General features: G+C 43.8%; 1 protein-coding gene across 2 annotated transcripts in view; it reads right to left on the bottom strand.

Annotated features, from left to right (window-relative positions):
* The window catches only part of ANKH (ANKH inorganic pyrophosphate transport regulator), a 114,073-nt gene extending 105,564 nt beyond the window's left edge, over window positions 1-8,509 (bottom strand). The window contains exon 1 of one of the 2 annotated variants that reach the window (XM_089516470.1): window positions 7,661-8,509. In XM_089516470.1, the coding sequence (XP_089372596.1) occupies window positions 7,661-7,756 (96 nt within the window). In that variant the 5' untranslated portion in view covers window positions 7,757-8,509. The remainder of the gene's footprint in view (window positions 1-7,660) is intronic. The other variant, XM_089516469.1, reaches the window with a different exon arrangement.
* Between the last annotated feature and the right edge of the window lie 4,384 nt (window positions 8,510-12,893).

The following is a 12,893-nucleotide window of genomic DNA, read 5'->3' as shown; positions in this document are numbered from 1 at the left end:
CTGAGCTCTAAGAGTACCATATGAGAGGCTCTCCAAATGACCATAAATCATAATCAAACCAATATCTTTCCTGCTGGCAGCTATTTCGGCTTACTAAAGCATTAGAATAGTCCTTCCCTGTAGGCACAGTGAATTAAAATTAGATATATATTTCAAACGCCAAAAAATGTATTTTTGCGGAATAAGAATGGCCCACCCCTCAGAGGGGAAAACTACCTGTTGGAACCCAGAGAGTGCATCGTCCATTTTGGCACCCTCTGAAGCTCTGCCAAGTGGCACCATGAGGTCACAGCCACCATTTTTGGAGTGCAAAAGTAACATGCGACCATATCAATCTCCTGAAGGGTTGTTTTGGGAGATTCATGTTCTTGAAGTGTGGGAGACATCCTAAACACCAAGAAAACCACTTTCCAAGACATTTTAAATTCATTGTAACTGTGTCACTATCACAAAATACTAGACAAAACTATTAATGGCTAGTAAATCATGATGTCTCTATGTGGTGTGTGTGTGTTCTGTATGCCTTCAAGTCATTTCTGACATGGCCACCCTATCATGGGATTTTCTTGGCAAGATTTGTCCAGAAGAAGTTTGCCATTGCCTTCCCCTGAGGCTGAGAGCAAGTGACTCACCCAAGGTCCCTCAGTAGATTTCATGACCAAATGGGAGTCAAACTGTGGTCTCCAGAGTCATAGTCCAACACTGAAACCTCTACACCCACACTGGCTCACAATGGCTATATATCACCCCCTAAAGGAGCAGAAGGCTTCTCAGTACTAGTCGCTATCAGCAGTAGAAAGGCTAACACGCTTACGTCCTGGTTGTGGGTTTTCTCAGAGATATGGGATTGGCCACTCTGAAAACAGAGTGCTAGACTAGATTGGCCTTTGGACTAATCCACCAGGAGTTTGACTGCATTATTAAGTTAACAGTGACTATCCAGAGATACAAAATCTCCTCTGTGACTCCTCATAGGGAGTAACTGATTTCTCTACCTATACCAGATGCAAATGTGAAGAATGAAACAATCCTGGACAGAGGCTGTCTGTAAACAAACATTGCCCACACAGGTAATTCGTTGTGCAGGAATAGAAGGTTGCCTCTTGGGGGCAGGGCTTCTGGCTGGCACACACCTTACATTATTTCTCACATGACATACCACAAGCACTCTCACAACAGATCAGAATTTGGAGTTTCTGGATAAAAGAATCTGCATAGAACACATAGGAATTGTAGGTCGCTGCTAAATTATGCCTCTGCCAAGTCACTCCTAATCGCATGATGTTAAATGCCAAGGTAATACTCCATTATCACCATGATGTATTAAGCTTCTAATTGCAGTCTTGTGTCGTGTACTATACAGATGAATATGTGTATTACTCCTGAATCCTATAAATCTACCAGAAGGGACACTCAAAGATTTCCTCCTATAATGGGGGGAGGGGAAAAATCAACAACATGAACATCTGTAAAATCTTTCTTAGTCAAAGCTCCTCAATGAAATTATAGTGATGATACCTTTTATGCTGAAAAATAAAAGCCATAACAAAAGCTCAGTTATTTAGCTTTTAACTCTTGCAAGGAACTTGCACAAATATTTACAAGAAGGCTATAGAACATCTCACGGTCCAATCTTCCTAAGCCAGTGCGGCTGGGAACCTTTCTCATTTTTGGCCTGGAGTGGGCAAAGGACAGGCCTGAAGATGTTGCTGGATTGCAGCTTTCACTAGTTCTAGCCAGCATAGTGAATGGTGAAGAATGCTGGGAGTTGGAGTTCAACATCATATACAGAAGTATAATGTCTAGATCAAGGGAAGTAATAGTAACACTCTATTTTTCTTTGGTCAGGCTTCACCTAAAATACTGTGTCCAGTTCTGGGCACCACAATTAAAAAAGGATGAGAAGCTGGTGCGTGTCCAGAGGGTGACCAAAATGGTGAAGGGTCTAGAAACCATGCCCTCTATGAGGAGATACTTAGGGAGCTGGGTATGTTTATCCTGAAGAAGAGAAGGTTAAGAGGTGATATAATAAATAATTAAATAAATAAATATTTGAAGGGGTGTCATGTTGGGAATAGAGCAAGCTTGTTTTCTGCTGCTCCAGAAACTAGGACACAGAACAATGGATGCAAATTACAGAAAAAGAGATTCCACCTCAATTTTAGGAAGACGTTCTAGACAGTAAGAGCTGTTTGACCGTGGAATTCACTCCCTCGGGAGTTTGGTGGACTCTCCTTCTTCAGAGGTTTTCAAACATAGGCTGGATGGTCACCTGTCAGGTATGGTTTGATTCTGTGTTTCTGCATGGCAGGGGGTTGGACTAGATGGCCCTTCTGGTCTCTTCCAACTTTGTGATTCTATTTGAAGAGCCACACTTTGCCCACCTTGTCCTAGGCCAATACAGTAAGAGGACACATCACTAGTAAGCTCTATCAAATAGAGAGTTTTCTATCCCATCAATTCCATTCCACCTTACACAGTGTATTTGAGAACCAGGCTGCAGTCCTATGTCCACATTTCTGAAAGTGAGTCATACTTGTATTCAACATAGTAAGACTTACCTCTGAGTAAAAATATGAAAGAATTTGCTGATGTACATCAAGATGAACAGACACACATATACATACTTGTACAAACTGACAAGCACATACTCAAAAGCACCAATCCCCTGTATACTTTCTTGACAAGTTCTATCAAACTCAAAATTTACTCTTGAGTAAACTTGCGTAAGATTGGTCCATATCCCTACCCTGAGATGTAAATCTTCATGGTACTAATGGTACAGGAACTGAATTAGTAAGAATACACACATAGCCAGAAGTCATGATACACTGATCAGAAAACCAGAGCTACTGGCTAGGAGATTGTAAGAGCTGTAGTCCATAAAGTTACTTTTCCAAGCTCTGCAGAATGCCCATATCATAACATGTGAAATGAACTGCAGCCCTGAGGAAACTGAAAGAAGCAAATGGGAAACTCAAAGAACCTCACAGTACCACTGCTGCTTAAAAACATTATATGGCTGTTTCAATCACATAAACCCACACAATGCTATTTGGAATAGGCCTATTAGCAATTGTCATTAGTACAACAAACAGGCCAGTATGCCACAACCTCTAAATTTGACACATTTTCATTTGGTTTGTTTTGACAGCTAATTGAATCCCCATCTTTCTTCTTGAAACTGCTTCATTTGTCATAGCTCTTTCCAACTATCCCGATTCTAGGCTACTCCAATCCCCCCCCCACTTATTTATCTATGCCTACTTCTTCACTTTCACTTAAATTAGTAAGAATAACTAAAAAAAACCTGATAAGCAAGGTTGTTTTCCCTACCCAAAAGTTTTAGTGGCTTCCCTCTGCAATATTTCTGAGAACTCACATTTCTCAACATTCAGTTGTGAGCCAAATACAAACATTTCACTGTTGGATTCATTCCAAAAGGCCTTTTGGAGACCCATTCCAAGCTGGCACAACCAAAATGGAAGAGAGCCATTGCAGGATGAGATGAAAAAGAGCTTTTCATCACAGCAATGCAGCCATGACACCACAATGAAGCCAGTCCTATGTACAGTGGTACCCCGGGATACGAATTGACCGCGTTACGAAATTTCCGGGTTACGAAAAAGTTAGATTTAAAAAAACTGTTCCGGGTTACGAAAGATTTTTCGGGTTACGAAATTAATTTCGGCGCAAAATTTAAATCGGAAGCGCGGCTAGCGGCTTTCCAGCGCCTTTTTGGGTTGCGAAATGTATCGGGTTACGAACGGCGCCGCGGAACGCATTAATTTCGTAACCCGAGGTAGCACTGTATTAGGTGAGCCAATATTCAAAGGCTAATGCCAACTGAATAACCTCTCCTCCAACTTCCATACATGCAATCCACTGTGAGCACATATACACTGTTAATTGTTTGTGTTTTGATCAGTCTCTTGCTTCAGCCCTACAACCACACATTGCCTTGTGGGCAGGCAGGCCTCCTCCCAGATTGGCCTCCTCCTTTTCCACTGCCCAGATGATTAGTGTTGGCCACAGCTAAACAACACACAGAATGGTGCACTCCTCACTTGTTCCCAGCACCAGTTAGCAGAGGGGAGAAAGGGGAAGCTCAAGATGGACCTCAGCAATCGTAGTAGCAGTCCCCTGATCTAAGAAGATTTGCAGAGGAAGAGAAGGTCTAATTGGTACAGATGGCACAGATATTTTGCTTATTTCCTTGAGCTGCATATAGCAGCGTTTAACCCACTGTCCATGGAGAGGTGACAACTGTACTCTGGGAACTAACAAGTTAAAACAACAACACTGAAATCACTGGATCATCACAGTGGTCTTCTAGTAAGTCCAAAGCAACACACATTTGAAGTACAAAGGATGTATAAACCATTATCTTCCTAAAGTAGAAATGAGGAACCTGAGGCCCTTCAAACATTGGCAAACTTTGATACGCATCTCCCTTTCTTGCTCTTGTGTGCCTTTAAGTCATTTCCAACATGCCAACCCCAGGCCACCATATCATAGGATATTCTTGACAAGATTTGTTCAGAGAAGGTTTGATGCTATCTGAGTACAAGTGACTTGCTCAAGGTTATCCAGTGGATTTCTATGGCCAAGCAGAGATTTGATCCGTGGTCTCCAGAATTCAAGATTCAAGAAGTCCAATCTCAAACACTGGCTCCGATCAGACCTCTACCACCTGGTTAATGGTGAAGATGATGGGAGTAATAGTTCAACCGGTGGTGGGTCCAAAGAGTCTCCATTCATGACTTAAAGAAACAGAGTGGAAAGTTGTTAATTCTGTAACCAGTTTTCCATGTATTACCTCTCAAGTATATTTACCTTTATTATATTCCAGACATAATAATCAATCCCGTCAACAGAAAAAAAAGGGGGGGGGGAGTTTGTGTGCGCTATATATAAGGCTTAAGCTGGAAGTCTTAAATTCAAGAACCTCCAAGTAAACCCCTTTTATTAAAATCCATTTTGAACATATTACTTTGGCCCTAGCCCATGATCTCCAGCAATCATGTGATGCTACTCAACGTGTACTTATTCTAATGTCAAATCCATTTCCTCCTCTGAAAATAGGCAAGATTCTCAGCTCTCTAACTATCACTTCATAACCATGGTCTTTAGAACCACTTTACCTATAAAAGATGCATCGAAAGTGCTAATCTATGTGAAGAGATTGCAGCTGCAACTCTACATCCATTTAGTTAAAAGTAAGCTCTGGTGAAGTCAGTGGGGCTTACTCCTCAGTAGATATGCATCAGATTGCACTACTGCTGAGGTAACAAAAGTTAGGAGGACAGTAGCTGTTACTCTGAAAGAGTAATATTGGTAGTATACGGCTGAATTCTTAGGTGAGTGGTACAGAGTTTCCTAACTCAGGGGGGAGCACATGCAGGACATGACAGGAAATTAAGTATTACCACACAGACATGTCTTGTGGGGATTGTTCTAATTCTTTATCCATTCATTTGGAGGAACCAAACAGCTCTTGAGTATGACTGACCTGCAAACTGCATAAACTACCTTTGTTATTTAGTGCTTACTAATTACCACCACAGAAACTACTACAGCCCATAATAATTATACCTAACACACACAAAAACACAAGTATTTTGTCTATTTATTGATGTTGCCCTGTCTAATTCAGCTAAGCCCCTGCAGCTCACCAGCAGCATCATTTCAAACATTTAATAAGTTAAATATCAAGGGGCCGATACACACAATATTCTTGCAAGCACAATGCTTATTTAAAAGTGCCTTCGTGTGTTTTAAGTGTCACTTACTCCCAAGTACTGTATGTGGGCACAGGATAAACTGCAAGAAGCCTTTATTATGAGCTTAACATTTTAACAACAATCTTAATATTTCTCAGTGCTTGACCATCTACTCTGTTTCTGATGGACAATTCCTGAGGAGGCTCAAGAAGTCTTGGTGCTCCAATTTTTCCAGTCATTTTGGTGGGAGACCTCAGCCTCCTTGGTCTAGTTTGGAAGAGCTCAAACCCATCCTGCTCTCTGCAGTTGCACAGTCCAGGAAGATACCCAACCATTAAACCTGCTAAATATCTCAGCTGCCCCAACTAAAAAGTAAGTGTTAAGGCTACTGTTTAAAATATCAAGAGTTACAGCTGTATTCTGCAGCTCTGCACTGAAGAAGCCAGTGCCCAGAGAAATTACAACAAGGAAAGCCTTGCTCAGAAGGGCAGGAGCGGCAAGCATTTATCAGCAGAAGCCCTTTGCTTGAGCTCTTCGCTCACACCCTTCCCTAATGCCATTACACAGCATTTTCAGCCATCCAAGGGCAACATAACTGACACCTAAGAAATGCAGGGACTGACAGCTTCACTGGCTCCTCAGGGGGTTATAGCAGCAGCTGCTTTTTCGTGACACCACACTGAGAGAGGACATTAGTAAGGAGGGGGAAAAGAGGTATGGCTACAGTAAGTTTAGACCCTTCAGTCCCACCACAACATGGGAAGAGAGGACAGGGCTATCAACCTCTGAGTCTGCAATACTTAGGTGAGAGCATTGAATGTGCAGTGCTTCCATCCAGGTAAATGCAAACAAGGTCCAGCTATCTATTAACACAGTCACCCCTGTTGTTTCAGGTGTGCAACACCCATAATTGTCACCTCCACAATGAGCATCCCTTAGGCCTAATTGCAGTTGTAATAACAATAATAATGGTGCACCCGGTCTCCACCTGGAAACACCAACGCAGCCCAGGTATTCTGCTAAGTTTAGACGCCAGCCACGATTACTGAGTGGAAATCCCAATTACATAATCTTCCTGCACAATGTAAGCAGCTCTTCCCCCCCCCCCCCCCAGCACTTAACTGCATTTCCAGCAAACAACTTTTGGGAATTAAAAACACATATAGTCAAATGTGGAGGGCGGGGGAAATACCATAGAAAGAACCACAGACATAACACATACAGACACATGAAGAAGACCTAGTGAAATGAAATGGCTGCTTGCATCTAGAATTATGTGCTCTAAGTAAGACTCTGAGCAGGTCCGCCGCACCTCCATCTAACAGTTTTATTCCTCTTTGGCTGCTTTTTCCCCCCTTCATTTTTTATTTCATCCTCCCAATCTGTGTCCCTCAATGGCAACCACCTAATGACCTCCCCATTGAACCTGGTGGGCCCATATCCATACCTTCTACTCCCTGCATGGTTGGGAAAAAGGGAGACCTTTTTTGCATGTTTGGAAAAGGCAAGCATTATTACATGTCTGGAAAAGGCAAAGCTTTTCACATATATGGAAAAGGCAAACCTTTTTACATGTTTGGGAAAAGGAGACCTTGTCACATGTTTGGAAAGAGACCTTTTCACATATGTGGAATAGGCAAACCCTTTTTGCACATTTGACATCCAAACCTCTTTGTTGCCATCCATCAAAAATAAAAATCCTGGGCTTCTTTAAGGAGGAAAAGGACAAAAAACCCCAAAGACCCCAAAAAGTAGGACCTCCTGCCTTTCTGTCATCACATAAAAAGGGGAGATTATGGGAATGCTCTTTGCATCATCCCTCAGCAGCGATGGGTTCCTTCTTTTGGGGGGGTACCTAAGGACAAGAGTTAGATATTAAGGAGGAAGAGGAGGCTGGTGGTGGCCTCTCTCCTCCTCCTCCTCCTTCTTCTTCTTACCTGTTCCCCGAAGTCGATGGCGATGTTGGTGATGCCCAAAGGGACCAAGAACCGGATCAAGGGCCAGTAGTTAGTGAGCGCTGGAAATTTCACCATAGTCCCAGCTGCTGACCCCCAAACGCATCTGCTGCAAACGAGGAAGAGGGGGAAAGGAGAAGTAGAGGAGGAGGTGGCTTGCAAAAGGTGGGGAGTCCAAGGAGAAAGAGAAGCAGTAACAGCAGCAGCAGCAGCAGGATCCCCCTCTTTATATCCCTGGTCCCTCTGCCTCCTTGGCTGGGAGAGAGGAGGCGTTATGAGGAGGGAATAAAGAGGAGGAGGAAGGAGGAGAAGCAGCAGTAGCAGCAGCTCCTGTGTTGGGCAGCAGCGTCGCCCTTGTCTCTGCCTTCAGCGAGGCATCCAAGAGCCCAAGTCCAGCCTTGCTGCTGCTGCCCCACTCCTCCTCCTGCTTCTCCCCCGCGATGGTGGGGCTTTCAGGGGGGCAGGGAAAGGAGGAGGAGGAGGAGGAGGAGGGACGCCGCCAGCCATGGCTGAAAAGGAGGAGGAGGAGGAGGGCATGGCTATATTTGCTTCCCCAGTGTGAAAGAGCAAAGCAAGCCGCACCACACGCCGCCTCCTCAGGGATGATGATAGCAACAACAACAACAGCCCATGAGAGGCAGCCTTTATCCCTGCCCTCAGTGTGTGGGGGCTGAGGAAGGGAGGAAATGGCCCCCTCTTCAGCCTGGCAGCAGAGATTGGGGTGGCCCCTGTCTGTGGCCAGGCTCCCCTGGCGCCATTTTCCTCCTCCTCCTCCTCCTGCGCTTTGAGGAGGGAAAGGAAGGAAGACAGAGGGATGATGAAGAGAGAGAGGCTGCCTCTCTCTCTGCCACTCTCTTTCTCTTTCTCTTGCTCAGTGGATGCTCCTCCTAACGCCGGTGCCTGGCTACAGCAGGCAGCCTCTCTCTTGGAGGATGCCCCCAAGAGGAGGAGGAATAGGAGTAGGCCTGAGGCGGCACACACAAACACACACTGTCTGCAGGGGTATTATAACCCGGTTTGAGGCCGCTTTTTTGACCCTCCATGGCTCCATGCTGTGGAAAACAGGGAACTGGAGGGTTGTAAAAGGTTGGGCCTTCTCTGTCACAGAGCTCTCTGAGGCCACAGCAAACTACAGTCCCCAGGATTCCTGGTTAACAAACTACAGTTCCCAGGATTCCTGGTTAACAAACTACAGTTCCCAAGATTCCTGGTTAACAAACGACAGTTCCCAGGATTCCCAGTTAATAAACAATAAAGTACAGTTCCCGTGTTCCCGGTTAACAAACTACAGTTCTCAGGATTCACGGTTAATAAACAACAACACTACAGTTCCCAGGACTCGTGGTGAGCAAACTACAGTTCCCAGGAGTCCCGGTTAATAAACTACAGCTCCCAGGATTCCCAGTTAATAATAAACTATGTTCCTGGTTAACATAATAGTTCCCAGGATTCCCAGTTAATGAACAATAAACTACAGTTGCCAGGATTCCTGGTTAAAGTGGTTTCAAACCAGGTTATTTCTGCAGCTTGGGATGCGGCCTAAGGATGTAGGCTCCATTTCTCTCTTTCACTTAGGCTGCGTTCACACTGTAGAAATAACCCGGTTTGGCACCACTTTAGCAGCCATGGCTCAATGCTGTGGAATTCTGGGAAGCATAGTTTGTTGTGGCACCAAAGCAGAGAAGGCTAACTATCTCACAAAACTACAGTTTCCAGGATTCCATAGCACTGAGCCATGGCAGTTAAAAGTGGCCTCAAAGCAGGTTATTTCTGTAGTGTGGGATGCGGCCTAAGGAAGTAGGCTCAAGTCTAGGAAAGCTCATGTTACCAACTTCTCTCTTTCACTTAGGCTGCAGCCCCAATGCAGAAATAACACGGTTTGGCAGCACTTTAGCGGCCATGGCTCAATGCTGTGGAATACAGGGAACTGTACTTTGTTGTGGCACCATAGTTCCACTCCCAGAATTCCATAGCATTGAGCCATGGCAGTTAAAGCGGTCTCAAACTGGATTATTTCTACAGTGTGGCTGCAGACTAAGGAAGTAGTCTCAAGTCTAGGAAAGCTCATGCTGTCAACTTCTCTCTTTCACTTAGGCTGCAGCCCCAATGCAGAAATTACTACTACTACTGTACTACTATGCTGCCTTTCTCCCCAAAAAGGGACCCAAGGTGGCTCACAAGATGAAACATTAAAACATCGCAATAAAAAATTAAAACAATTAAAAACATATAGTTAAAATAATATAAAATTAATACAAAAACATGCAAAAGTTAAAAAGTTAACAAAAGGTATATACACCATATAGAAATAATTCAGTTTGACACAGCTGTAACTGCCATGGCTCCATCCTATGGAGTCCTGGGATTTATAGTGTGTTGTGGCATCAGAGCTCTCTAACAGAGAAGGCTAAATGTCTCACCAAACTACAATTCCCAGAATTCCATAGCATTCAGCCATGGCAGTTAAAGCAGCGTCAAATGATTATTTCTGCAGTGCGGACGCAGCCTTAGTCTGAAAGGTGCCTGGTGTTGCAAAATCCTTTTGGATACTGATTTTCCAGACTAACATGGCTATGCCTTTCAATACTAGGTCTTCTTGGTGTTGTGTGTCTTCAAGTTGCTTCCGTATTAGGGAGGTTTCTAGGGCTGAGAGTGTGTGACTCGCCCAAGCTTCCCCCCTCTCTATGGATCTGCATGGAATTGAACCCAAGGCTGTATCTTCATTGAAGAAACAATGCAGTTTGCCCCTGCTTTGATCTGAAACCCTTTCTGCTCCTTTCCATCCCTCATCATAACCAGATTGAAGGGAAACACCATCAAAGTTTGGATTATCAATGGCAAAAACTCTCTTAGAATTGAGACTGGAGATATTTTTTGGAAGGGAAAGAAATTGCCTAACTGGAAAGTTTCTCAATTTGTAGGCCAATTTGGGGGGCAGGGGGGGGGGGGCGGGAGAGCTCATTCCCACTGATGTATAACTGCCTCCACACTGCAGGAACAATCCAGGCTGACACCGCTTTAAGTGCCATGACTCAGTGCTATGGATTTCTGGGATCTGTAGTTTGGTGAGAGATTATGCTTTCTCTGTCAGTTCTAGGATCCCAACAAACTACAAATACCAGTATTGCATAGCATTGAGCCATGGAAGTTAAAGCAGTGTCAAACTGCATTATTTCTGCAGTGCAGATGCAACCCTAGACCCCAGAGTTGTGTAGTCCAAATGCTCACTATACCTGAGCCAAGCCAAAAGCAGCCAGGAGAAAAGGGAACAACCAGAGGCAGCCCTACTGCTGGTCCACAGAACCAAAAAGGCACCTTTCAAGGCACAAATTTCAACAATTCTCGCTTTAGGAACTTTCTTTTGGGCCAGCCCTGCTGTTGGATACTATGGGTCAGCAGGCTAGTAGTATCTTGGGGAGACAGCACATTATTCTTCCATTAATCAAGCCAAGAATGGACCAGGAGGTTTCTGTAAAATTAAAATTATTAATGACACCATTCAATCTGAAAAACAAACCAACATGTTGGGGGCAATACCACCTATGCACAAGACTTTGAACATCAAGAATGCACACACACAAGACTCTAGACAGCAGGGGCAGAGCACCTCCAGCCAGGGGGCCTAATCCTGCCCAAGGGCCATCCCAATCCAACCCATAAAACATACATGAAAATAGAGGAATCCTCCTGTTATCTCTAGTCACTGTAACAGTGGGAATGAGGTCCCCAGTTGGCCATCCCAGTTGAGAAACTTTCCAGTTAGAAAATTTGTTCTCCTTCCGAAAATTTCTCAAGTTCCAGTTCTATGAGTATTTGTTGCAGCTGATACTAAAACCTTCCTGGTGTTTCTTTTCCATCTGGTTATGATGAAGAATGGAAAGTAGGAGAGATGATTTCAGATAGAATCACGCTGCAGGTACTAGAAACAGAACCCTCCATCTCAAAGTAACATCGGGAGAGAAGCAAAGTCCCACATTTTTCACAAACACAAGATTAGCATGGGGAGCTAAGCTGCAAGGGATGTGTTTAAATTTATGCTTTTTATCTTTTACAGAGGATATTTTTCAGCGTAAGGTTTTGGTAGAGTAAGTAGGGTTGTGAGCCAGAGTGGCATAGTGATTAGAGTGTTGGCTTACAACTCTGGAGACCAGGGTTCAATTCTCAGCTTGGCCATGAAACACATTGGGTCACCTTGGGCAAGTGACATGTTCTCAGCCTCAGGGGGAAGGCAATGGCAAACCTCTGAACATATTTTGCTAATTAAATCCCATAATAGGTTTGCCTTAGGGCTGCCATAAGTCAGAAATGATTTGAAAGCACACAACAACAAGAACTAGTGTTAAATTTGAACTAGGGATCAGGTTAGGGTGGTCAGAGAAAAAAGAGGCTTCTGCTCCTTTAACAGCTGTGTAGAACAGAAAATTTCAGCAGGTGAAGCTTGAAATTTCCTCTGTTACTACTGTTAAAGGCACAGGACATGTGCACTCATTTTTCCATCTGGACAGTCTGTATCAGGTCCACAATATAGAAGATGCCTTTGAGCACAAAGAGCAAAGTGGGCATCATATTTGTACAGAATTCCAAAGCGAGGGTGCGTGCAACCCTATGCACACTTACATGATTTCAGAGTAAACATATGTAGGATACCCTGCAGGCTTTATACAAAAGGTGGGAATCATGCAACTCTCAACCTAGTCAGCATAGTGAGAAATGCTGGGAATTGCAGTCTACCAACATCTGTAGAGCCATACCTGCTTTTTTAAATTTGAGGTTAAAGAGAAGAATTCCAGGCTAGAGGGCAACCATTCAGGCTTGTGAATTGAGGAAATTAGGCAGCTGACATTGCAGGATAAATGCATTTAAATGAATGAAGCATTAAACTTCACATGAATCAAAGGACTTCATAACTAAGCACAAAACCCTGGTACAGAGGTTTGGCGGGTTCTTAAAGTCCTGACCATTCTATGGCACTGTTCACCTTAGAACTATCCAGATGTCTGCCATTGACAGTGTTCTCAACAAGTAGATATTTAGAGCTTCTTCCTGACATATATACTGTATTTTCAAACACATGGTTGTTACATTCATTCTTCACATTTTAAGGGATGCTATTATGGGAGGTGGAGGAAACAATTTTCCAAGCCTCATGTTCCTGCTGAAAACTCAAATGCAATGGTGACGGAAAAACTGGTGGGTACAAACTGAAATCTTAACC

Source organism: Sceloporus occidentalis, unplaced genomic scaffold (assembly GCF_023333645.1).
Source record: "Sceloporus occidentalis isolate IW3139 unplaced genomic scaffold, rSceOcc1.0.p SCAF_3, whole genome shotgun sequence".
NCBI lineage: Eukaryota > Metazoa > Chordata > Lepidosauria > Squamata > Phrynosomatidae > Sceloporus > Sceloporus occidentalis.
Note: the sequence above shows the minus strand (reverse complement) of the source record. Positions and strands in the feature narration are given on the sequence as shown.